This window comes from Ruditapes philippinarum, unplaced genomic scaffold, assembly GCF_026571515.1.
Source record: "Ruditapes philippinarum isolate M1 unplaced genomic scaffold, ASM2657151v2 ctg455_1_1_1_1, whole genome shotgun sequence".
NCBI lineage: Eukaryota > Metazoa > Mollusca > Bivalvia > Venerida > Veneridae > Ruditapes > Ruditapes philippinarum.
The window spans coordinates 61,446-88,854 of record NW_026863235.1 but is presented as its reverse complement, the minus strand read 5'-3'; the positions used below and the strand labels follow the sequence as shown (position 1 = coordinate 88,854).

General features: G+C 32.4%; 2 protein-coding genes across 2 annotated transcripts in view; both read left to right on the top strand.

The window, feature by feature from the left end:
• The window catches only part of LOC132721557 (uncharacterized), a 40,348-nt gene extending 18,152 nt beyond the window's left edge, over positions 1-22,196 (top strand). Inside the window, exons 2-13 of the mRNA XM_060705883.1 lie at positions 6,415-6,549; positions 7,358-7,478; positions 7,889-7,896; positions 11,769-11,899; positions 14,630-14,911; positions 15,770-15,832; positions 16,773-16,838; positions 17,445-17,519; positions 18,019-18,252; positions 19,065-19,286; positions 19,595-19,861; positions 20,627-22,196. Coding sequence (XP_060561866.1) covers positions 6,415-6,549; positions 7,358-7,478; positions 7,889-7,896; positions 11,769-11,899; positions 14,630-14,911; positions 15,770-15,832; positions 16,773-16,838; positions 17,445-17,519; positions 18,019-18,252; positions 19,065-19,286; positions 19,595-19,861; positions 20,627-20,921 — 1,899 coding nt within the window. The 3' untranslated portion in view covers positions 20,922-22,196. The remainder of the gene's footprint in view (positions 1-6,414; positions 6,550-7,357; positions 7,479-7,888; positions 7,897-11,768; positions 11,900-14,629; positions 14,912-15,769; positions 15,833-16,772; positions 16,839-17,444; positions 17,520-18,018; positions 18,253-19,064; positions 19,287-19,594; positions 19,862-20,626) is intronic.
• Positions 22,197-23,663: 1,467 nt separating this feature from the next.
• Positions 23,664-27,110, top strand: LOC132721543 (uncharacterized). The gene is made up of 5 exons (XM_060705864.1): positions 23,664-23,915; positions 24,294-24,373; positions 25,103-25,310; positions 25,994-26,164; positions 26,493-27,110. Exons 1-5 carry the CDS (start codon positions 23,688-23,690, stop codon positions 26,829-26,831), a joined length of 1,026 nt encoding a protein of 341 aa, XP_060561847.1. The 5' UTR covers positions 23,664-23,687; the 3' UTR covers positions 26,832-27,110.
• Positions 27,111-27,409: the final 299 nt, after the last annotated feature.

Sequence of the window (27,409 nt, the reverse complement as noted above, 5' to 3'; positions counted from 1 at the left end):
CAAATCAACCAATATCATTTTCGTTTCCAAAACGAACATTTGTGAGTACATTTTTTCATCAATGTTATATATATTATGATATAACAAAAAAAACAGTGCATGAGATTTGCAATATGCATTATGAAAATCTTAAACTAGTATGCCTGAATTCTCCGAGAACTTGATAACATTTTATTGATTGTATACGGCAACCGTGTTCTGGCCTGCAATCGATCTTGCCATGGCCAGTGTTAAAGAGAGATTTGACCAACCGGGATATCCCGTATTTCAGAACGTGGAGGATTTACGTACTAAGGTCGCACAACCTTTGAAGACCGAGTACACTAGAGAACTTGGTTTTGTTTGAAATTCCTATGGTAACGACATTAACCGAGACATCTTAGAGGTGCAGCTAAGGCCTTACCTGTTACGTTCACATTTTGACAAATCAGAAAATAGTACTGTTACTCTACCTGACGTTTTGAAATTTGTGTCAGAACAGTCAATGCTAAAACGAGCACTGTTCTCTGAGGTCGTTGTGTTGTTTAAGATTTTGTTAGAAATGCCTGCTACTAATGCTACAAGTGAAAGGACATTCTTGGCGCTCAGAAGAAGAAAGACATACCTGAGATCGACAATGTCTCAAGTATGTTTGAACAATCTAACGGTGTTACATATTCATTAAGTACAGGACAGATTCACTAAACTAACGTGACTTATTGCCAATGAGTTCATTACCACCAGAGAACGATGGCGATGTGTTTTTGGAAAATTTACATAAAATGAAACTCTGTGTTGTGTAAGATTATTGTGAACAAAATACAAGTTACTGCTAAACAGAAAGTGGTTATTAGTGACTCGTAATGTACTATTCTTCCATCATGTCATCGATTGATATTTAAGCCTATACCATTGTGTGATTTATGTTAAACAATAATCCACGTAGCTGTACTATTTCTTGTATTTGTTTATTTATAATTATCAGATAAAAATGCATCTAAAGAATTATAACATCAGTTATTGTTTATTTTTCATTTGCCAAATATCAATTACATGTACTGTATTCATTTTTATGTACACCTGTCCGTCCGTTATGCGAACCTTAAATTTCACCCTTAAAACTTACGGCGCACTTAAAAATGTAAAAAATCGTTGACATATATTACTATAACATGTACTAGCGGCAGGCTGTAAACTGTGCCAAATATACGGGAAAACGCCCCTGAGAGCATCCTAGAATAAAAAAATTTCCGGGGGAGCATGCCCCCGTACCCCCCTAGATTCGGGCTCAAACCAACAAAGTTGGCCGCACCAATCACAAAATCGTGACGACGGGCCTGTTCAGTATTATCTGACTGCTGTTTAATTGTTTGATACGAACATAAAAAACCTTAACACTTATAATAAATATGTGTCGCGTGAATGGTATGTCAAATGAAAAATTACTTTTTGAATAATTACAATAAAAAAACCTGTTTCTATACCAAGTTTGATTTCATAATAATATAATGAAACTGTCATAAAAAAACAGTAATGTATTACGCTAAACTAAGAATAATTGAGTATCCTATAGACTCTCTGATACTGGCTATTAAAACGATTTTTCATAAATATAATTTATTTATATTAGGACATTAAACCCAGTATTGATCAATTTTGTCCAGGTTAAAGTACCGTGACCAACTGTCAACAAATTTTAACCTCTGATTGACAGAAGGACATTATGAACGGTGTGATTGTATTGTTTCTTAAGTTAAATATGATTGTATCAAAAATGTCAATACTAATTGTATTGTTCAAATGACAATTTCACTAATTAATGGTCACTACCTGATTACTGTTTAAAACGTAAATCAATTCTTATGATATGCCAAGAGGAACATTTTATAGAAGAAAAGTTAAAAACAAGCATGTTCACCTGATGGTACATCCTATCTAGCAAACGTTTTGTATAATATACTCAATTGTTTTGGAAGCTATAAGCTTATTGAAACACTCTTAAATCCGTTCCTGGAACCAACCAATACTAGGCAATGAGTGTAATGTTTCTTGCTCGCGGAAACAACGGTTTGCCCCTGACGGGGTTTGAACCAACGCGGTCAGCAATCCTTAGATTACCAGTCTGACACAATAACCAACCGGCGACGCCGCGACTAATGTATTTTTTTGCACATCAATCTTTTGGTAAAAGTAAATTCGGCAAATACTTCACGAAAGATATAACAAGATCCTTGTTTGATGTATTACAAACATGCACCAATTGATTTATTACAGACATTATCGTCAAAAGAGTTGATAGACTAAGTTATTTCCTACTGCATATCTTGCAATGCCGTTATAACACTTCAAACAGATCGCTTTGATTCTCTAAATTGTTATGAAATAATCACGTTGTGTATGTCAATGTAATTTACATTAGATCGTGATGGATTAGCATAAAAAATCACAAATCTTAAGTAAATTGAAGTCATTGCTTTTGATATTGATGATTTGTCTGTTGATATAAACTGTATTTTAATATCAAAAGATTGTCAGATAAAGTACATTATTATTGATTTACAAAAGAAATAAAGTTTGATTTTACCAAACTCGCTTGTCAGACAAAAAAATGACTTGATCAAAATGTGCTTTTTCAAATAAACGCTTAATTGATAACCAAAAATTAAGTTTCATTTTTAAGCCTGTTTTTACAGTTTTGCAAAATAAATGATGTAATATCAAAATTAAATACATTGGTTCAGCACAAATAAATTTGTTATAAGTACCATAGTCAGTTATGTTTGATAAAAAGTTGTCGTATATTATTTAATGAAACACGCAAAAACATTAATAAAGTTTTGAATTGATTTTCTTAAAAGATTTTATATCAAATTCACTAATAATACAATTCAAATCAGTTCTAACTGAAATTAAAACTAACAATACAAACACACGTTATGAAGCATTATATATACTTGCCCTACCTTCATAATTGCTTATTTTCATTAATACTCTTTAATTATTTCCTCGAACATGCCATAAAATGTATGATTGTTATAACCTGTTGAGTTTAGATTTTTACCTGCTGTCAAGCTTCAATTTTTGGAACTATCCATTATCAAGTTTGGATATACAAAGATGCCATTATAAAGTTGGTCAGGCAGTATAGACCCTGGTCAGCCTTTTTCGGAAGTTCAGACACATATAGAAATTTTATTGTTATTATAGCCATCCGGTTGACCCAATAGGCAGAGCGTTGGACTGTGAATCGGTCGACCCGGGTTCGATTCCCGGACGGCGTAGGTAACTTTCGTTGTGATTGATCATGAAAATCCTTTCTACGGTCATTCGCACTGTACCTCTGCTATTGCATGTACAGAAGTAATCAGTTTCTTGCAAAAGCGAAGGCAACTAGTACCGGAGAACTGCAGGAACGATGCGGTGGCTGAACTGTGCTCTGGTAATTTAAATATGGCTTACTGCTGTGATACGGAATGAAAACTTCCAACACCGCCACCATATTAATTGTTATTGATATTCTTAATAAACCCTAGTCTGTTCTGTTCTGATATTGCTGAGTTTTTTAATGTTCATTTACAAATTCTGATCAAGACTTTGGTAATAAATAAACATGTCGCTTGTACTTTAACGTTAAAGTATAATTATAAAAGGGTTTTTGTCATTTTTGCAAGTCAGTGTATCATGGCGTCATATTTTGACACTATGGTATTGAATAATTTAAAGTTGAAAATTGAACCATGTGACAATAAAAGTGTTTGTCAAATTCTTCAAGTATCAACAAAACACCTTCCGGTAAACGTACAATGGATATTTAAAATGACACAAAATAATCATTTTAATTCATAAAACACCTCGGAATGGCTTATTTTCATGTTTTGGGGTATTTCGTGTATAAATACGTACCTTTTATGCTGTATAAAATATATTGAGTATGACTTCATTTATTTGCTCAAAAAGTCATGCCATAATTCGTGAGTACAATCTAGTTGAACTTCAAACATTTTCATGTTAAGGGTAAAAGGTAAAAGGATTAAAAGGAATCGTTTCATTTAATTTTTTCTTCCAAGAGTAATAGAGGATATTTGTTTGTTTTGCATGTAAGATCGAAATATAATTTCACTGAGTGAACACCAGATGCAATATTTTCACGAGTGGCGTAGCCACGAGTGAAAATATAATAGCAGGTGTTCACGAATGAAATATATTTCAATCTTATATGTAAAACAAATAAATTTTCTTTTTATTTCATGCGTTTTAAGTGATTTTAAGTAATTTTTACTGATTTTGCCGCGTAACGTCGCGCATTCTCCTTAGTGACGTCATCACATCATGACGTCACATCATCAATTTTGAAATATAGTTCTGTTAAATTTCTCTAATTTTGTTACATTTTCAACTTGATGTATAGTGACATCGACTTTCTTTTCCTAAAGAAGCAAAATTTACGCATGACGGCATTTATATCTGCCTGTTATTCCATTTAGTTATGATTTTCTTTCCATCCGCATTCAGATATAGTCCGGCTACAGTGAAAATTATATTTTATAAATTTCACTTGTGGTTTATCAGAATATAATCATCTGATATATTACAATAAAACACTGGAAAGCATGAAATAATTCTCTATATTCTAAAATTTGATTATAAATTTGGCATTTATTACGTACATTTTTATCTATATCTCTTGGCAAGTAATTTGAATGTCTGTTTCACCTAAACATTAACAGAAACGTGCACTTCAAAAGTAAGACCAAGTTCTTTTTACGTTCTTAAATGATTTTAAAAATATAGATATTAATTTAAAAATGATTGTAATTAAAAAACAAGGATTCAAACAACTATCCAGATACTCTTTAATCTTAGTTTCCTAAAGAATTCGATTTTTCTTTTCAATTTGCATTCCTTTGTCGACAATAAGTGTCTCTTCAGTTAATCATACGTTTTTATTTTACGATAAATCATTATGATTAAATCAATGCATGAAGAGTTGGTGTAGATATTTGAGTGTTTTATAATTTACATATAACACTTGTTTAAAAGCGTGGTCAAATGAGTACATTTGGCCACCTGTTGTGCATGAATTTACAATATTCTGTTACTGAACAAAACAGAACAGGCTCTTTTTCCTCTCAGGTACATAAGTACAGTTTGAAGAAAATAAAATAAAAAAACAGGTTAACATTTGAAAAAGGTTTACGTATAAGTAATGCATCGGGGGAGACCGTAATAATATCATAATGTGCATTTAAAATAGGTAGTAACTGTATGAAAAATATATGACTTGAACAATGTAATGGAATACAAGTGTATATTTACCTTACTAAATGGCATTTATATGCTTATGATTATTTAAATTTTGCCATTACGGTTTTACAAAAAAAGAAAGAAAATAGACAAGTCCTTTAATTTGTCAGGTGATTTCAAAATATTTAAACAGCTCGCAGTGTATAAAACTGATGCATTTAGAAAAAAATATTTCAGTTTTAATCATTTTGCTCACGTGATATTGTGTATAACAGCTTATTCTTGTTAAAAGAAAAAAACAGCATTTGTGATGGATTTTGACATGAGCCAATGGCTGATGCCATAATTGAACTAGTATATTCAACAGTTCTAATGTGGAAGAAGAAAAACACAATACAAAAAAAACTTTACAAATATCCGGTATAATGCAAACACATGTAGTGTTAAATGTTTATTTCAATAACCGGCCTTTCCAATTCTACTCTTAATTTAACATATAAAAACCTTATTTAGAAATATTTTTACATTGTATCGGCAATTATTTTTTTTTTTAAAAAGGCATTGCCTTAAATTACTGGTGTAGAGGCGAGAAAAGCATGTATATTGCAACTGGGGAAAAATATGATAAAAAGCTAAGATACAGATACTTCATTAAGAAGCAAGAAAAATATTGATTTTAATTGATAAAACTTGACACTCGGATATTCCTAATAAAGAACGTCATAGCATGTTTTGTCTAGCAATCCAACGGTTTATATAAATGTGTAAATGAAAATGTATTGTTCCAAATCTTAATGTGCTTCATGAAAACATTAAGTTAGCCTCGTTGATTTTTATAGGAATGTAAGCTCCAGGGTTATTTAATGTGACAGGAATGTTTTTGTCTTTCTCAGTGTTTTTCCAACCAGCATGTTTCAAAATAAGTGTTCTTAGTAAATATGAAAACTGATTGTTTATATGCTCCATGAAACTTAAGAGCCTTTTAAGGTAGAGGGCATCAATAAGCTTTAATAGCTCACGCCAAATCATTGAAAGTTATAATTTGTACTCATTTCATGCAACTATTCCGAATAAAATATCTTTAAACTGAATATCCCGACATCTTGTCCCCTTGCTTATACGTACCTGCAACACAGACTTCTGGTACTACAGTAAGATATTATTTCAACAACAAAAAAATTACAATTTCAGAAAATGGACAACAGTAATAAACAGCGGTTACGGACGCTGCACGTGCAGTTAGGGACTCTTCTCAACTCAAGAAAGGCGCTCAATTCCAAAGTTACCACAAGACACTATGATCAACTAAGAGAGGCTGTCGATGCTGTAAGTACATACATTGTAATCAAAATCAAAGATTCTATACGCACTTCTTCTCACATCAAAAATAGGGACAAAATGTAACTTTGCTATGAATTTACCATAAACATATATCGAGAGGGCGAAATAACTGACTGATGTCAAAGACAATTCAATTCAACATTTGAACAAGTACAAGTTCGTCGCCTTTAACGTTATGACAAAACGGTCGGTGATTGTCAATTTCTTCATTGGAACTTCTTTAAATATGTTAATGAATATTTCCTTAATATTGATGACATTCGTCACTCATTAATGAAGTGTTAATGTGCTGCATTTATAACTGTCGCATGATAACTTCAGAGCATTATATATCTGTGAATGACATTTGTGAAACCATTTCTACGATTGTATAACTATTAAAGTAGTAAAAACATTAAGATACATGTATTTGGTTTCAATTGTAATGAGAAATGTTTATGTGATTTAAATGTAAGTAGTCAAATAATAAACTGCTTGTTAAGTCATGTCATGCCATGTTATGTATGAGGACAATCACTATTTCATTTATTTCTAAAGTTCGAAGGCGTTTGACTAGGTATAACACTTTATGTCATGTGAGGACGCTATCCAATTAGCTTCCGGGTGGTCCTCAGATGTAGGCTCATTGCTTAGATAATACTCGAAGAAGCGCATGACGTCTTATGACGTCACCATATGACACCATATGACATTGAGGCAAAATCTTTGTGACTTGAAAACCGAGTTTATATAGTTATTTACATTCAATTTTATTGTTCTTGAATATATCAAAAGTTCTTAATGTTTTTTTCAGGAATCGGATCCACATGAAATAAAATCACGTTTGAGTCGGCTTGAACAGTCACTTAAGCATGAGGGACTATATAAAAATGTCAAGTCAGATTTCGTGCATTTACGAAAAGATATTCTCGGGGGTAGTTGTCTTTTAAAATTTTGGGAGAAATATATTTTGATACAAATTTTCTTTCTCACTAAAAAATTTAAATATCTAAGCAATAATATGTTTGCTTTATTTTTTCAGTGTTGTTGTTTTTGTGTGCATGTTGCTTTTCTTCGGTGTTGTTGTTTTTATTTCTCAAAAGGAAAATATTATTTTATGTTTTATTTAATTATGATATATACATGCATATCTATTATTATAAAAGGCTGCTGATTTTCTTTCTTCATTGTGATTTTAGTCTGAAACGGTGAAAACGTTATTTTCATAACGAATTCTTTCAAAGTACATTTGAAACATTATTCAAGGATAAGAAAAAATAAAAACAAGACAAAATATAACAATAGCTTTGTAAGAGGTATATGCTTCAATTTTTTTTAAACACAGGGTCTGTTGTAATGTTATACTAAGAATGACGGTGTCGTTTTTAGTATATCGAGATATAAATTGAACCCCGTGTGAACGATCTACAATTATATGTCCTTCTGCTCAATGAACTATCAAAATGTAGTCATTGATTAAGCTGTGTGACACCGCTTTCAGTGTCACGTTATTTGATATGCGTTTGATCTTTATCTGTCTTGTGGTGGTTCACGGAATGTTCCCGAAAGAATTTAGCTATGATGAAAGATGAAATGGAAAAATGAATACCGCTTTGAGAAAATGTACTTTAAAAACAGTAAATTTACATATGAATTAGATGATAAATTTAGGTTCGTTATAAATTATTTATTGGTCGTATATGTTAAACTGAAATGTATAGTAGTGAGTTTACGTGTAATAAAAATGATGCCTTTTTCAGAAACGTATTCCATATTTTAATGAAAAGATATTTTATTAAAAGAATATAAGGGCATGTTCATATAGGGTCTATCAAGCTTAAATGTATATGATTATTTCAAGGTCATATCTTGTTAATGTTTGGTTGTTACGGTAAATAGTACAAAATCATTAATGCTTTTCTTAGTTACACTGCTTGATAGCGCCAATAACATATTGAACTATGATATTTTGTGATCATTCATGGTGATATTTATCACTTCATTTCCTATTACATTAAACTGTTTTTTACATTTCTAAATAAAAACACTGCACTTTACGATTACTAAATAATTAAGGAGTGAAGTCTTTATAGCATTGGCTGTGGGCTAAAATATCTGCATTTTAAACGAGATATGCATAATTGAACACTCTATCAATGGCACAATTTCTTCCACAATTAACTTCTCATTTACTGACAATTTCTGACAATGGGCGTAAGGCATATCTATGTCGCGCAACGAGCTGTTATTATTTTGCAAAGACAGTAAATCAGTGTTGAAGACCCCAGGTCAAAGACCTGTCAATGAAGTTAAACGTATCGCTTTCACTATTAGGATACGACCTCTGAAACGGATAGTGATCCTTGTTAAGGGATATCATTAAAGTATTTTCAAAACCGACAAAATGATTTAAATGGTTCGTCTTGTTTATTATTTGTGTTCAAATATGCATAAATTATACCTTTTGATTAAAGTCTTTATGAAGAGCCGCCCATATGTCGTGGCATTGTCTGTTAGGCTTGCATATAGTAATTGATATCACATTTATTAAGGCATTCACCTGTCTATTTATGTTACTTACATTTTTAGCTCACCTGAGCATGCTCAGGGTGAGCTTTTAGGATCGATGATTGTCCGTCGTCCGTCCGTCCGTCGTCCGTCCGTCGTCCGTTCACATTTAGTTGTTAACACTCTAGCGGTCGCATTTTTGCCTCAATCATCATCAAACTTGGTCAGGATGCTTATCTAGTTGATAGCTCGGATGAGTTCGAACATGGGTCATCTCGGATGAGAAACTAGGTCACAAGAGCTAGAAATAGAAAAACCTTGTTAACACTCTAGAGGTCACATTTTTGCCTCAATCATCATCAAACTTGGTCAGGATGTTTGTCTAGGTGATAGCTCGGATAAGTTTGAACATGGGTCATCTCGGATGAAAAAGTAGGTCACCGGAGCTAAAAATAGAAAAACCTTGTTAACACTCTAGCGGTCACATTTTTGCATCAATCATCATCAAACTTGGTCAAGATGCTTGTCTAGGTTATAGCTCGGATGAGTTCGAACATGGGTCATCTCGGATGAAAAAGTAGGTCACAGAGCTAAAAATAGAAAAACCTTGTTAACACTCTAGCGGTCACATTTTTGCATCAATCATCATCAAACTTGGTCAGGATGCTTATCTAGTTGATAGCTCGGATGAGTTCGAACATGGGTCATCTCGAATGAAAAAGTAGGTCACCGGAGCTAAAAATAGTAAAACCTTGTTAACACTCTAGCGGTCACATTTTTGCATCAGTCATCATCAAACTTGGTCAAGATGCTTGTCTAGGTGAAAGCTCGCATGAGTTCGAACATGGGTCATCACGGATGAAAAACTAGGTCACCGGAGCTAAAAATAGAAAAACCATGTTAACACTCTAGAGGTCACAATTTTGCCTCAATCATCATCAAACTTGGTCAGGATGTTTGTCTAGGTGATAGCTCGCATAAGTTCGAATATGGGTCATCTCGGATGAAAAAGTAAGTCACCGGAGCTAAAAATAGAAAAACCTTGTTCACACTCTAGCGGTCACATTTTTGCATCAATCATCATCAAACTTGATCATGATGCTTGTCTAGGTGATAGCTCGGATGAGTTCGAACATGGGTCATCTCGGATGAAAAACTAAGTCACAGGAGCTAAAAATAGAAAAACCTTGTTAACACTCTAGAGGTCACAATTTTGACTTAATCGTCATCAAACTTGGTCAGGAAACTTGTCTAGGTCATTGCTGGGAATAAATCGAACATGGGTCATCTTGGATGAAAAACTAGTCACAGGAGCTAAAAAATAGAAAATTCTTGTTAACACTCTAGTGGCTACTGTTGTGATCCAAATATTCTGTTAATTGGTCTGAAAGTTTGTTTTTGTTGATTTCTAAGTCAAGTTCGAACAATTGGGTCATCTTGGATGAAAAACTAGGTCACACCGCCCAAATATGGAAAAACCTTGTTAACATTCTAGTGGTCACATTTTCGACTCAATTATCATCAAACTTGGTCAGGATGCTTGTCTAGGTAATTGCTTGGATGAGTTAGAAATCGCATGTGAAACTAGGTCACCGGAGCTAAAAATAAAAAAATCTTGTTAACACTCTAGTTGCTACTGTTTAGATCCAAGTATTCTGGAAATTGGTCTGAAAGTTTGTTTTGATGATTTCTAGGTCAAGTTTGAATATGTGTCACCTGGGTAAAAAACTAGGTCGCACTGCTCAAATATGGATAATTCTTGTTAACACTGTAGTGGTCACATTTTTGACTCACCTGTCATGAAACTTGGTCAGAACGGTTGTCTAGGTAATTGTTTGGATGAGTTTGATAAGTCAGGTGAGCGATCTAGGGCCATCATGGCCCTCTTGTTCATGTATGTTTTCGTTATTGTACTGTTTTATGACATATTGCTAGTAAAAAATACATTTGATTTTTTTAAATTTTATAATGACTTGAAAAAGCTAAGTAATATATATCAGTATCAACATCACATATTTGCCTGAGAATTCGATATGAATGTTTGATTATTATATAATATTTTATGAGACCGAAAATTGAACAATTGTTAAAGCTAGAATCACATTGCCCGGAAGGTGCGTATGAAAGAGTTCCGATTATCATCCGTAACGCATCTTTAAACCTCCATACTCAATAGTAGGTCATCCAATAACTTAAACGGCAACGGCGAATTTCCAACGGTGAACTTGCTCTAAATTTTGTCACGGAAAATATTTCAATTTCATTTACAATAACACTCAATTTGTATAATATACAAAAACATGAGCAAATCAAATATGTAAACATATAAAAGAAATGGATCACTGTGATGCTTTCACAAAACAAAAAATGATGCTTTCACAAAACAAAAAATAGGTATATAACATAGAGGACAACAATATAGATTCATGTTTGTAAGCTGGTATATCATAATTATTTAAAAAATCTAGTTTTTAGTTTTCGTTTATTTAAAAAAATGTTTAGTACCGTTTGGTAGAAAAAAAGTAATCTAATTGCGTAAACCGTGGGAATAGCACATTATACGTAAAAAATCCGTAATAAGTATGTAACATTTTTTAAAAGACTGTGACAGATGTTTAAAAAAAGTCTTGAACAAAATCGAATACAACCATGAACTTGTTTTCAAGCATGAAATATTGATATATTAAATATTATACCATGGATGTTATTCATTCCAGTTACTGCATGGTTCAGAACAAGTTCCCCGTCACACCTTGCCAGGTATAAGTCACACAGTCAAGGATCGCACTTTCTATATCGCCCCAAAGAGTGACAATGACCAAGCAGCTGCTTCAGGGGCGACAACTTCGTAAGTTCCTGTTTTACTCTTTTTTTTGTTTCTTATTGTAAATTCGTAATAGGATTCTAAATATTCCAAAGTAGCAGAATCGTCGAACAAAGGAATCTAACAAAATTCTTTGGAAAATGCTAAGCGACAAAATAGAGATTTTTATCAAGAGTTGTTCTATTAGTATAAACCTCTTCCAATTTTGCCAGGACGTAATGCCAAATTTCCTCAAACTAAAACCATCGTGGGGGCCCCATCTATGCTGAAAGGGGTTAAATTTTTTCTGTTAGTCGTAAATTTTACATGTGATTTCATGCATTTAAAAAGTAACATAGTAAAGCAAAAATGTATTATTAATAAACTAAATTTTTGAGTGAAATATCTGAATGAAACAAAAGTGCTATAAAAGGGTATTTTGTTCAAAAAAAAAGAAAAAAAAAAAAGGGGAAATAAAAACAAAAAAAAAAACCCCCAAAACCTTTAAAAATAAAAAAAAAAAAATAAAAAAAAATTTCTAAAAAAAAAAAAAAAAAAAAAATGGTGGGGCAAAAATGGAAAAAGGGGAAAACCCAAAAATTTACTTTCAAAAAACGGTTTTGCTTTCTTTTGGGTTTAAATATAAAAAAGGCAAAAATAGGGCAGAGTATCAGATATCCGGGGGGAAAGTATATTATCATCAAAATTTGGGTTAAACCATTTTATAATTTTATAAAAAACACTTACCAGTGAGTTATTTTTTATGTAAATAATCCTTTACCATTATTATTGATCATAATTTTGATTGATTTTTTTTCTATATACAAAATGTCAAAATCTAGACTCCCTATACAATTTTCATACAACGTATCTCTTTTGCTCAAAATTTAATGTACCGAAAATTTTGATTCAATACGCAATTCGATATACTCTACATGCAAACGAAAGACGCATTCAAGAATTACAATATTGGTGAAAGACGTTTTAATGGTGCGGCGATGTTTTTTTGAAAGATGTTTTTCTATATTTGCTTCCGTTGAAAAGGCGTTGCGTTTATGGCATGTGAAGGCCGTACAAATACAAATATTTTGATAGGTTGATCGTCACTGGTTTCCAATACCAAGCCTACCGGAAATGTATTTATGAGTTCCTTTGAAAGTAGTCTGCATGGTAGAAGGTGTGGATACATATCATGCTGTTATATCTCTCTTTCGTGACAACAGTTAAATATTTACATTTTACTTAGAATACGCCAATAATTTTTAACGTCATTGAATACGTGTATAATTAAATTACTCTCAGATATTACAGTGAGAAAAATTTTTTATGCAAGATCTTTTATGAGTTTCAGGAATACATTTCCATCAATTGATACTTTCGAAACCTAAGCGTTGTTTGTATAAAAGGAAATGAATGATATATTTTGAACATTTAAATATTTCTTGATATATTGGGCTATTTGGTCTCCAATATTCTTAACATTTTCAGTCATTTATATAAAAATGAGTTAACAATATGTTGTCATATTGTCTATTTCTTCATTTACTCGGGAATCTCTATTAAAGTAACATTAAAGGGACCATTTAATATCAACAGTTAATATATATTTTAGATTTAGCAGAGCATATTTCAATACAGAACTATAAAAGACAACAATTATGGATAAAATTGTATGATTTTTGTGTACAAGATAATATAACTAACATAGACTAAACATTTTTGATTTATAAATAATGTAAAATATATCTTTTTGATTATACAGAAAATCACTATCTTCAAATTTTTAATTCACAAAAAAAATCCTTTACGATACTTTTAACTTCGCGTTAAATCCAAATGACCTATTTCCTTTCAAAATATAATTCCACGTATTGAAATATTTGTTTGCTAAAAATCATATCTTATATACAGATAAACAGTTATTTATTTACTTTTCATTGGAAGTCAGTGCCCTTTACATTTTTTTTTCATTCATGCGATATCAAGGTCACAGTCAGCGTTCATATGAAGTAATTGAAAGTTAATAATTATATGTAAAACCTACGGGTGAAAAAAGAAGTATTCAGAATTCAAAAACATCAAGACAGGTCGAATACATAAAAAACAACAAACTATATCTTTAGTCTTTTATTGTTGAGGATTGGATTTTTGTTAAACCGGTGCTACAGTGTGTGACAAACGTTGCACTTTTCATCTGCTTTTATGAACAGACTCACTTTGATAAAAACCGGACCTGCACTTTACATTATTTTATTCATTGCTCTCGAGGGACCTTCTCTTTCCAGAATTCTTTCATTCTGTACAAAATAAGTTAAAGTATAATTTCATTAAATGTTAAAGCAAGAATGAATAATGTATATTATAGAAAGGCACATTACGCCTCAGAAACAATTAAGTTTCTCTTTCTTTAGAAAGGGCTGACTTGGGTTTTGCATTGTTTAAATAATTGTTTTAGGGCATGATACATGCTTATCACCTGATTAAAGAACAAAATGGTATTTTGATTTCCATATCTAATACTAAATCAATATAACTTTACTATTTCGAAGCAAAACACGACATTTAGTAACATTTTGGAGCTATAACAGGACAACCAAAATACAAAGATTTTGAGAAAAATAAAAATAAATGCATTTCTGAGGCATAATGGTCCTTTCACATTAGGAATAATTACATTTGTTAAGTTATCCGAGTTAACAAGGAACCTAATTTTATTCGTTATATTATGCTATATTATTTCAAAATGTCGTTAAATGTTATGTTTTCAATTTGTAGACACAAACACGCCAATGGTCTCTCTGCAGACGACATGAGGATGTTAAATACAGCTATAGGGAAACTATATAGACATTTACAGCTTAGTTCTAAGGAGCAAGAGAATACCATGGTGTCCGACCATTCTCATAAAGAGGGAAGTGTGCAAAAAGAAAATGTGAATATTTTGACTTTGTCACAAATGCAACCCGATGAAACGTTTCATGACATTGTTTTAAAATTGAGAAACTTTGAAAAGGAATTTCAGAGACAGAAAGTTCAGCAACAAAGAGAACAAATGAGGTTTGTAAATAATAATAAATGTGGCACAGACATTGACAAGAAAAGTGAAGTATACAAGTATTGTATAAGATTTGAATTAAGTATATACTTCAAGGTTTGAGACTTAGAAATCATGTTTAGACAATATGGACTGCACACCAGAAGTTGATTGTAAATTTATGATATTGCATTTTAACACACAGTATAATGTTTGATTACATTGCTTGATTGCATTGTTGTGTAAGCGACTCCAAGTTTTATAATACTAACACTTAAAAATGAATGTTAGGAATTGTTATGCTAGCATAAATTGTTTATTTATATCATCCTAATTTATTCTATTAATTTTTCCTGGTTTCTAATTATCATTATTTCAAAAACTGGTATTGCCTTTTACAACTACAGCTTATGAATAGATTCGATCAAGCCAAATTTTCTAAATTCGTATTGATTGATTGGTCTTGAAAAATACACCGTTTAGATAATGACAGAAATATTGGGGGTGGGGCGAAGTGGGATAATAAATTGTTTAATGTAAAAAGGTTCGAGAAGTTACCTAATCTTCTTGACAATAAAGTAAATAGTAAATAAACTTAAACGTGATAAATAAATTAGAAAATGGCCACAAAAGTAAGCAGCATACAGAAAAATATTTTGATAAAAAGATGTTTTGTTAAAATGCTGTAGTATTATCAGTAAGTTATATTCTACTTAAATTCTAGTTATATCCGTTAAGACAATCTTTATTCTGGTTAAACAAGAAGTTTCAGGATAATAGTTACATATCTATTGTAGACATTTGATAATGCGTCAGTAATAAATTTATTTTAAACAAAATTTCCGGCATTATATATAATCAAAATGTTGGTGACATTGCAGATTAATGGAAGAAATTAAAAGACTTAACAAAAATTCTTCCGAACTACGAAGGGAAAACGAAAGGTTAGTATCGTAAAGTTGTGTCAACTTTTCATGTCTTCATCTGTATTAACTAGTTTAAAATATATTCAGTTTTGCAATTTTCTCATTTTATTGTTGTTTTCGGTGCTTACGAGGGATCACGCCTTTACTTCACAACAACAAGTGCCAAGTGCCGTTAGGCAGCTGTAAAAAAGTTGCCCCGTACTTCACTTCAGGGTTGCTATATTTTTCTGGTCCTTCGAAACCATTGATTTCAGCATGAATTTTAAATACCGATTAAGCCGGTGCTAGAGAGCGTGAGAGATTTTCCACTTTTTCATAAATTCTTATAAACAGACTCAAACCGAGTCTGCAATTTTCATATTGGTGGGGAATTGACAGTGGTCGCATAAGACAAAGGTCGCTAAATACAAGTGGTCGCATGAGCAAGTAAGACTGTTTATAGATGTTTGTGTGCTTCCGAGGGGTCACCTCTTTTCCAGATTTGTGTATTCGTGTAGTCCAATTGTAATGTGTCTCCAATTTGCAGACGATACATGGATTAAAATGCTGTATTTTCATAATAAATCGTTTGTTTGCAATATAATTATATAGGTTTATAATTACATTTCTTTATTGGCCTAAAAACTTAAGGAAATTAAGTGGGTCATTATTACGTAAGTAAATTATGTCCTCTCTATTTTGCTCTGTGCGTATATATTCAGGTTATTGACAGCCTTTGTCAATATTAGTCATATACTTTTATGAATTTTATTTCCATTTATTTATTTATTATCTATTTATTTACTTCTCTTTATTTTTTATTATTTACCTTTTTATTTATCTATTTATTTATTTCTCTTTATTTTTTATCATTTATTTATATATTTATTTATTTATCTATCTTTCTATTTTTTTATTTCTCTTTATTTTTTATTATTTATTTATTTATTTATTTCATTTTACTTATTTATTTTTGCAGAATTAAGGGTGTTCAGCCGATTCTTACAAAAGCTAAAGGCAAACAAGTAGAACGTCTAGAGGAAAGGTAAGTAAAATTAAAAAAATATATATTTATCTACGAGTGATATCTTCTTAGCAACAGCAAATACACGTATTTTTTTCTGTTCCTGTGAATTATTTTACTTTATTAAGATTATTTTCTGATATATCGTCTTCTTCTTAGAAACCTTTTAAATAAATAGTTCATATTTCTTTTGTTGACGAAAAAATCTCGGCGGGATGCTCTAGGATGGCCCGACTTGAGTGTACGGTCGCCCATATGGCCTCCCGGCGGCGACCTTAAATAAACACATTAAAAAAAGTTGATGTATTTTTATTGGCTTTTTTGTAAGAATAACACGTTAATAGTTATCTTATTCATAAAAAACAGTATTTATATGTAATTCATTTAAATTTAATACCGATATTTGCGTTTACAATTTTGAATTCGCGCCTTTTTTCCTTTTTTCCCCTTTTTTCATACTCCTAAAAAACTAGTTTTTAGGACAAATAATTTTCCTGAAAATGTTCTTAATTCGTTGTACTTAATAATTCCATGCAAATACTGTAATTATTAATTAAATATTGCTTAAATCAAATACCTGAACTATAGACATGTATATTTAAATTTACATTTCCTTCATTTAAACAGATATAGAACAGAAAAGAAAGATATGGAAGAAAAGATTATTGAGTTAGAAAGCGGAATGAAGAAAAATCTGGCAATGTAAGCGATACATCTATCGTTATTCTTTGGGTGGGGGCACTAAATACTTATAATGCAAAAACAAACCTTTAAAGTTTCGTATTCAGGGCTTTTTAGGGTCTTTTCCCTTGTGCAGCAATGGCCGTTTTAGTGCTGTTCCTCGGTCATTTCAAAATAATTCAGTTTCCGCTAAATTCAATATGCATTATTTTTCCCCATTTTGCATCAACAGCAAAAATAAGGGAAGGGGCTTTGAACCTTCCTGTATAAAAAGCTGAATCATTCATAACCTAAAGTGAACATTTTAATTACCATTATTTATAATTTAACATCTAAATGCTTTGAAACTTTTTTTTGTTTTTAATACATTTGCACACCTACTAATTAGTCAGTTGCCTGAAAATGCATCCAACAAGTCAACAGGAAATTTCTGTCTAGGAAAAAACGTTATTAACATTTTGTTATATTCATTGACTGAAACATTTGTATTCCAAAATCAAATCTGTTTCTTTTAATTCAGGTTACTTCACGACAAAGAGGAGGTTCGGTCCCACATCCGGTCCGACGTGGAAAGTCTAATGTCTTCAATAAACAATTTACATTACATGGTCCTTGGACATTACCACGACACGCCGGCGATACACAGGAACTCCGACGACGCCGAAATATTGCCGACGAAAGATTTATTGAACATGATAACTAGTGTTGCTGGTGGGGTACAAATTTTAAAATCAAAGTCACAAGATTTATTTAGGTATTTCAATTTGAATAATTCCTTGTTCATAAAATAATAATAAATAATGATTGTAAATAAATAAAGTGTTTGTTGCTTCCGGGTTAAACAGTTAATAATCAATAAATTTTAACATGTCTGTATGATCATAATATGAAAAAAAGATATATCGACAATAATGATATCTGATATATCATCGATAATGATATCATCATATGTAAACTTTCCACGTTTTCTAACATGTTAATTAAAGGGATTCCATTGACATTTTAGACATAACAACATTTGAATAACTTTAACGAAATTGTTGTGCCAGGACCTTAAACTAGTGGTCATTCGCTCAATCCGTTTTGTTCCAGAATAATGAGCTTAATTGTGCAAAATGAGCCCAAAATGAAAAGCGTTAAAAGGTATTTAACACAAATCGGACTGAGAATTGCATAAACAAATAAATCATTGTTCAATTTTATTCTTAGTATATTTCTTGATTATCTTTTCAGTGTTTTACCACTTTAAGCGTCCGAGTCAATCTATGTAAGAATTTCAAATTTCACATTTTAGGCCTTTACCCCTCAGTGGAGCTCTAGTGACAAACTAGTGGCATCATATATATTCCGTTTCAGTGGAATAGTATGAAAACTTGATATTAAAGGAACTCCATTGAGGTCCAAAAGCCTAAAAATAATTTCTTACATAGATCAGCTCGGCATCTTTAAACTGATAGATATGCAGTGGAGTCCAAAACACAATCGACATGAAACGTACCAGAAATGCTCTCTACCGTAAATAGTTCTAGTTAATAGCAGATTACCCTTATAGTATTTCTATTTTAGACAAGCAGACGATATGTCAAACTGGCGGAGGAATTTTAGAGAGCTTGAACGTGAAATTTCAAAATTCTGTCGAGGGTTTACAGATGACGATAACGATCGGGAGTTCACCGTGGGACAGCAGGAAACTGACGCTCAAATGATTGTTCACAGCTGTAAAACAAAACTGCAGAAAACGAAAGAAAATATAAATACAAAATTAAAAAGTTTCGCCGAGACTTCGAGGTAGGTGATCAAGACTATTGATCAACAGAAGATATTTATTGATAAAGTGCATAAGTACAGGCGTGAACATAAAACTCGGGGGAGGTTGGTGTTGCGGTGGGGTTTGAACACAACCATTTCTAATGATATAATGTCATTGCTAGTTTTATAACCCCTTTTCACTTGTGTTATGTAAATGTATGTACCTTTTATAAATCCAACAATATTTTAATTTACTTCAATTTTAAAGATGTACTGTTTAAAAGGTGAAATTTATTACCTTATGCCAGCGTTAGAGTTAAGGCTACCATGCATCCATTTTTTTTCAGTTCGGTAAAACGGAAACAACGTGAAGTAACAAATTATCGTCGGAGTCTGGAGGAACTTCAGGGTGAGATTGGTAAACTCCATGACCAGGTTCTTTCAGTACAGATCGAAGATATTTCCATATCGAGACCCGAGTTCGAGCGGCGACAAGACAGCGGCGACAAGTTTGACGGGTCCGGCGATGAGCTACCGGAAGCTGATAGGCAGGAACAGAAAGAGTTCCTTGATAAACTGAAGCAAATAGGGACGATGGTGACACATTTTCAACAGTAAGTGGCAATGTTTCCATTATAGGACGAACCTTATGCATAGATTATATCTTTTTGATAGAACTTTGTCTTTCTTATGATTCAGTTGACATTACATTTTGTTACCTTCCTTATCCACTCGCATGCTACAAATCTTCGAGTAACCAAGGGTCAATGCCATCCGACCAATTTTAGAGCCGTGAAAATGAACTTGATAACTCTTGTGCCTTAATTTTTACTGGATTCAGAATGACCAAAAGTGTTTTCTGAAAACTATAAAATCAAGCATAACATTTTTGTGTAGAAATTTGTTTTGTAACCTCATTTTCATTCCCAAAGACATCTCAAATTTACTGGTGCAGACTTTGATTACAAATGTCGTCTGGGATTTCACAATAAGACGCTATGAACGCCAATATATCGAGTTGTAAAGGATGACCTTATACAGACAATAATGATTTGATTACAGCCCAATCAGACATGATAGATAAGATTTGTTGACATCCAACTATGTAATCATGCTACTTATAATCGAGTGATTAAGACGACAAAATTGGTTATATGTCACGTGGTAATTTTGTATGAATATTCACATATCTTTTTATATAACAATATTAACATGTAGACTAATAACACTGGTGATTTTCTTTTATTCTCTTAAAGTAAATACTGCCAGTGTTTATACTAATCAGTCTGTCTTGGTGTATCATTTTAGAAAAGCAACTCATTCTTAAATCTTCTGCTGAATTATAGACTGTAAATATTACCATTCAATTTCTCTTTCAGACTTATTATCGACCGGACCAGTATCTTGAACAAAATGGAGAATGACATGCTCCCGCTAAAAATCCGCGTGAACCGTCTGCACGAGGAGATTACGAAGGCCATGAACGCGGGCGGGTCACCAGATCACGAGGGTACAGACGACAATTTACCAAGGCGTTCGTTCTCACCGGATGTTCCATCGAACGCGCTTTCACGAGAAATTGGCAACATGCTAAAGAAACTATCTAAAATGGAGCTTGCAATAAGACATTTATTAGAGACTTATGCCACAAGTCATGGGAGGGCTTCAATATAGGGGAATAACTTTTCGTGTTTATGCTTTTTGAAAACTGTGATACAGCCATATTGTGATTTATATACATGTATATAAACATAACATTATGTTTTTATAATGTTTTAAGTAAGATGGGTAAATGGTGTTCATCAACATATCAGTAAATAAGGCACGGCTTTAGAGACAGCTATATTGCCTCATATATTACTTATAAGACTTTTCAGGGCAGTTGGATTGAATAAATGGCGCGAATTAATCACTTGCAGCAGACGATTTTGTATACCGGAAGTCTGAAATAGATGAAAACAAAATTTGTATTTCTCTTTTGAACTAGAACTACTGCACAGTTATGATCTTCTCAATTGCTGTTAGTTTAAATGCTCCGTTGATATTCTGTTGTTGTTTTGTTGTTGTAATGATGTTGTTTGTCCGTACATAACGACTTCATAACAGATGAATGACAAATCTTTACAGCTATAAAAGGGAAACGCTGCTTTCTCTCCGTATTCTTGAAAATGTTCTATGTCTATGTCGTTTTATGTTTTATGACGTCATGACAAGAAACTGTCACGTGATAAGTTTCGAACTGCACGTTGAAGCACTTGCACTGGACAGGGAATTTATGATTTCTGATAAAATTGCACGTTTTTGTATGTAGGTATAGATCTGTGCTTTTAGTAAGTGTTATCTTCAGTCATTTGTACGAGGTAATAAATGGTTCATCATTATTTATATGGAATGAAAACAGTTAAACATTTGTTTTATGCCATGGCTATGGCTATAAAAAGATTTCCGCATCTTCATATTAGTCAAATAATAAATATATAAATATAAGTATTGCTGTTAAAAAGGTGATAAGCAAGTACTGCTAAGATAGCTTAATTTTAGTTTAAAATTGAATATATTGATCGAAAACATTGCTGTTTTCTCTGTAATAAATCTGTTTAATAAAGGGTAGGTATGTTCATATTAAGATACTGGATATTCCAGAAAAAAAATGAACGACACACATCATATGCCCTGAGAAACAATTGATATATTCAGAAGATTCGGAAAATGTTGTGAAAGAAAAAAGAAAATCATAAATTGTTTTATGGTTTAATTGAACAGTTGACGTTCAATTTAATTTTATTGATTTTAAAATTTCAAATCGAGGCTCTGTTGACACTGATTCAGATCTTGATATTTCTGTTCAATCAAAGTACCACGAACATTATTGTTTAAAAATAAGTGTGCTTGTATTGTTTGAATATTTCTTTAATATGCATCGCTATATTTTTTTTCATTTGTTGAATATGAATTAAAATAAAAAAATAAAAAGTTATATAATGCGTTGTTGTTTTTAATTGATTCTCATATGAGTGTTAGATCGTTCATTTCTTGTCGTTTAATGATTACTGAAAATGTATTTTGTTCTACAACAATTCATTATATACATGTATATTTTGGTTTTTGTCACATATGATACTGAATACTATCAACACAATGATCTTCCATTATAGACAAATTCACTTTAAACTTGATCTTAATCCATATTAGTTTCACAGTGGAGATATGAAATTGTTGTCCAGCGATTTTTTAAACTTTTATAACAAAACTAAGTGCACTTTTTAACATTTTCCTTGTAATGTTACCTTGCCAGATATCTGTAACAGACTTACATCTCTATGAGTTTGGAACAGTCTATACAAGCTTTCAACAACAAAGATTTACAGTTCAGAAGCTGACCCTTTACTGGCGGTATATCGGTTTCTTACCGCCCCTGACATTTACTTTACTGAACTGACACTAGTATTTACTTGGTGTACAGTATTTTGAAAATTTACATAGTGCTTTATCATCATCAACTTCAGGACATGTAATTTCATTTTTAATTATTGAACTGTTCGATTTGTCCTGGGATGGAACAGCAAAACATGTAATGGCTTAATTAAATTTAGTATACAGTATTTGACTCGTATCTTATTCCAGATTGTCCAAAAGTATCCTCTTAATTTTTACATTATCGCAATCAATAAATATTTTTTCTCTAACATCTTTATATTCAACCAACAATAAAGTAATTTTCTTTCATTCTAAAAACCAAGACATCACTTGTAATTAAATAATTAAGCTACACCCTGCAGCAACAAAAAAAAACCATCAACAAAAAAGCAACAACAAACAAACAAAAACACCAAATTATTTGATAATTCGCTAGTGCTTGTCTAATTTGCATGAATTTCGAATTCCTCTTTAAATAACACAGTTCACGTTATATTACGAGCATGCCTATTGGAAGGGAAATAACCACATTACTCATGGAACAAAGTTACTTTGTATTTACGTACCTCAGTCCATTGGATTTTGATTTTTAAAACAATAGTGACTTAAAAGACAGTACAAAATTATTGATTTAGACTTTAAAACGTCTTATCTATGTAAGGGAAAATGCCAATGTTTTTATAAATCATGTAAATGTTAAGTAAAGTATAAGATTACACTACCTGATATGTCTTTATTTTCTACTCGATTGTCTAGTTAATACGCTAACCTAACAAACCAATTCATGCCACTTTTTGAAAGGAACGCGGTATTTATCTTTGCTTGCCGGGAGTCATACTAATGTTGTTTTGCTTAAAAATTGTTTCGCAATGAACGGTTTAAAAATGTGAATCCGAGGAACATATCAACATTCAAGAGAACGGAACATGTTCCGTAGTGAAATAAAAGTAGAGTATTTTTCAGAACATATACAAACTGGAAAAGAAAACAGAATTTGATGGAATAATAATATATTAAATTAAAATGAGTACTAATATGAAACAGGAAGATCTGAGTGAATTTGAACGATTCAAACTGACCACTTCCGGTGACCTTGAAGCGTTTAAAGGACATCTACGAGAGTTAGGGAACCATTTGAGGATTCAAATACGAATGTTTAAACAAAGGTTTGAACATGAAAACATAGCGTTTGATAGAATAGACGAGGGATCTAAGATGATTAACAAAGTTGAAGAAAAACTTGGAAATTATGTAAGTTATGTTTTGTTTGAAATGGAATAAACGGGAACGCGTTTGCATTGTTTGTGTCTAAATGGTTATCTGTTAAGCTGGGCTAATTAAGGAAGAGTTTGGTGCCGTTTTTCTACGGATTTAATTGATATTGAGGGTGTTTTTTTTTTCTTGGCTTCATCTCTTTATCCATCAATGTCTTAAAAGATAAAATACTACTAATTCCGATAAATATTGTTCAGTTAAGAACAGTAATCTTAATAGTGGAATTTCATATTGTTTTATTATTTGAGTTTCCAGTACAAGGACTAGTTTTAATGATCATCTCGGTAATATATTCAATTGTACACTTATAGATAGAAACACACGTATGCACGAATGCTATAATATTTATTTCAGCTCTCTATGATCAAGAAAAATGAAAGAATTGATGAAAGATACACGAGGATAAGACATGTGAAGAAAAAATATGAAGATAAGTAAGTACGACGCATCAGTCATGTGACTTACAACGGCGTTTCCTCGTCTGATTTATAAAGCAATAATAAATAATAAATGAAACCGGACACAATGGCAAAAAAAGAAAAATGATGTAAAACATTATACAAAATCACTTTATTTTAGCAAGTCTATACAGAAACTACAAAATTCAAATAGTGACACTAATGCGGCAACTATAACCCCAGTGTAAACATTTTAAAATACTCAATACATGTAAATAGAATATCTTTATACTCTTCTTGAAAATAATACGGTCACTTTAAGAAATGCTATACAGCTACTTATCAAGATTTAAATAGTGTTCACTAAACAGAATCCGCAAAAAGGAAATTATTTTATCGTTGCCATATATATTACTTCCTTTCAACCTGAATTTATGTTTAACGTATATTCAAATTTGATAAGCCCTATTTCTAGTGTCCCCATTTACTACTTTTGCAACCTAACGTAAGATGGTATGAGCCGCGTCACGACAAAACCAACATAATGGGTTTGCGACCAGCATGGATCAAGACCAGCCTGCGCATCCGCGCAGTCTGATCAGGATCCATGCTGTTCGCTTTCAGTTTCTCTATTTGTAATAGGTTGCTAAGCGAACAGCATGGATCCTGATCAGACTGCGCGGATGCGCAGGCTGGTCTGGATCCATGCTGGTCGCAAACGCACTATGTTGGTTTTGTCGTGACGCGGCTCATATATTATTACAGATTATCGGAAGCTACAACAGCCTGGCTCCAAAAATACAACCCTCATGTCGTTGAAATCACGAGCTACAACCGTGCAAAACATATAGCTGAATCTCTCGTCGGCGTGTTTGAGAATCAATGGCAAGAGATGTATTTATCTTCAAGAAATAAACTTATCCGAAAATATACTGACAGAGAAATAGTAGAAAAGCTTCGAGATATACTTAAGGTAAGACAACTTGTCATATAAAATGCAATGAATCATTTCTTTTATGTTTAACACGCAGAATATGAGAGTAGGTCATACAATTTTCCGTGCGTCTGCAGTTCCCAACCCTAGCCATTCCTCGATCATCTGCCTTTACTTTCCGTAGTATGGGATAGCATTAGAAAGATACGACCACTTATCTAGAAACGTAATTTTGTTTTACATATCCAAATATGCAGTATAAGACATGTGCCTCCGTGATTAGTCTTCAAATTACTTGTTCATCATCGGTGCGTTTTTGAACCCTGGAAGAGCCGTTTTCATTAGGGCTGTTCATCTAGTTTTAAGATTCTAATCATTTGCTTGAAATAATGTATAGAATGGCACGTATTACTAACCTGTACAGCCACAATAAGATATTAAAAAAGACTTAAACAAATAAAACAATCATGTATAACAAAAGCATATATCAGGTTGCTAAAAGCAGGCACATGCTAGTTTGACTTCGGACCGGTCATGATATATGCAACTATCGGGCCGGTGTCGGCTTGACGTCGATCCGACATGAGCAGCCGACATTATCCTTATTCTGCATTTATTATTGTTACAATATTATCCAACATCGACCCGATATAGAAACCGACATCGATTTGATGTCTGTACCATTATGAATGGTAGCTTTGAATATATTTTCTTATTTCCAGTATTGTTATGATAACTGTCGGGAATTTTACTGGAAACAAGGCATTGCTTTACTTCAACTTCTTACCATGTCTTCACAATACAACATAGACACGTGTCAACCTGTCATCCGACTAAGAATCAAAGAACTCCTGAAAAGGGGAGCAGCGTATACTTTACCATATATTCAGAAGGTATTCTCAAACAAACGGTATTCTTAAAATATTTGCTACTATTGAATTATGTGTGATTGAAAATATAAAGATCTAGCTATCCTTTCGAAAGTTAGAATTACTGTTTTACCAAATTAAGTAAAAATACTTTATTCAAAGTATCTACATTTAGTGTATTTACGAGTACATTAAATATAGTATATAATGAATAAAATAATTTGAAAAGCTACTTACATATTACCCATACTGTGATACATTATTGAGTTATAATTAACGCGTGCTTATCTAACGTACATATTTAAAGGGCATATGTTTAATGTTTCACACATTTACGTATTTCACACTTTAGGTCATTAGACAAGATGTTGTTTCGCTGTTAGAAATGAATATCGTAGTCAGAGCTCATCAACGCACCCAGAGACCACCAATCAGATCTTTCCTTGATATGTGTACGGAAATCACGTGGTTAATGCAGTTTCAAGATCCACCAATCGCATTGGATTTTACAGATGAAAATAGTTCAATGAAGTTCAAACCTTACGTAACTTCCGGTCCAGAATTTGTTTATGTCGTCTGGCCTGCAGTTTTATTACACGAGAACGGACTGCTAGTTTCAAAGGGAGTGGCAGAATTTTTCAGCCCCGGATATGAACCAAGGTCAGCTGGGTCAGAGTATAACTTCACCTGATTTTGTTGGTTGGCAATGGCCAGGATTGGTCAGTCGTCAATAAAATACAATGATGTTTCAGTACTATCTCTATCAGCTTAGATAAATAGGAAAAGGTAAAGATTCATGGAATCACAACTATTCCACAAAGTAAATTCTAAAAGAAAATTTATATTTAGATCTAATGCCAAGATTGAAGTTTTCAAATCCGTTAAATGTATAATATGTCTAAAGATCACATGTGGTGTTTTTGTCTTGATGTGTTTTTTAATCTATTAATAAAATCTTAATGTCAGGCAAGTTTACACTAATATCAATTCAATTTAAGTCACACAGACAAAGTGTAAAGGTCTTGCATGTGCAGGATGACGTCAACAAGAAGCCACTGATATTCCGTATACCAGATCGACAGCTTATTTTCACGGAAGAATTTGAAGTTTCCAACAGCAGGCCTCAAAACCATAGCTGTGAGGAATAAGTGATTCACACGCACGCACGCATATCCACACACACACTAAAACATTCCTCCCAATAACGGGCACCTGTATCTTTTCAGACCCTACTTGTGGTGTATGTAAGAAAATACAGGGCACATACAG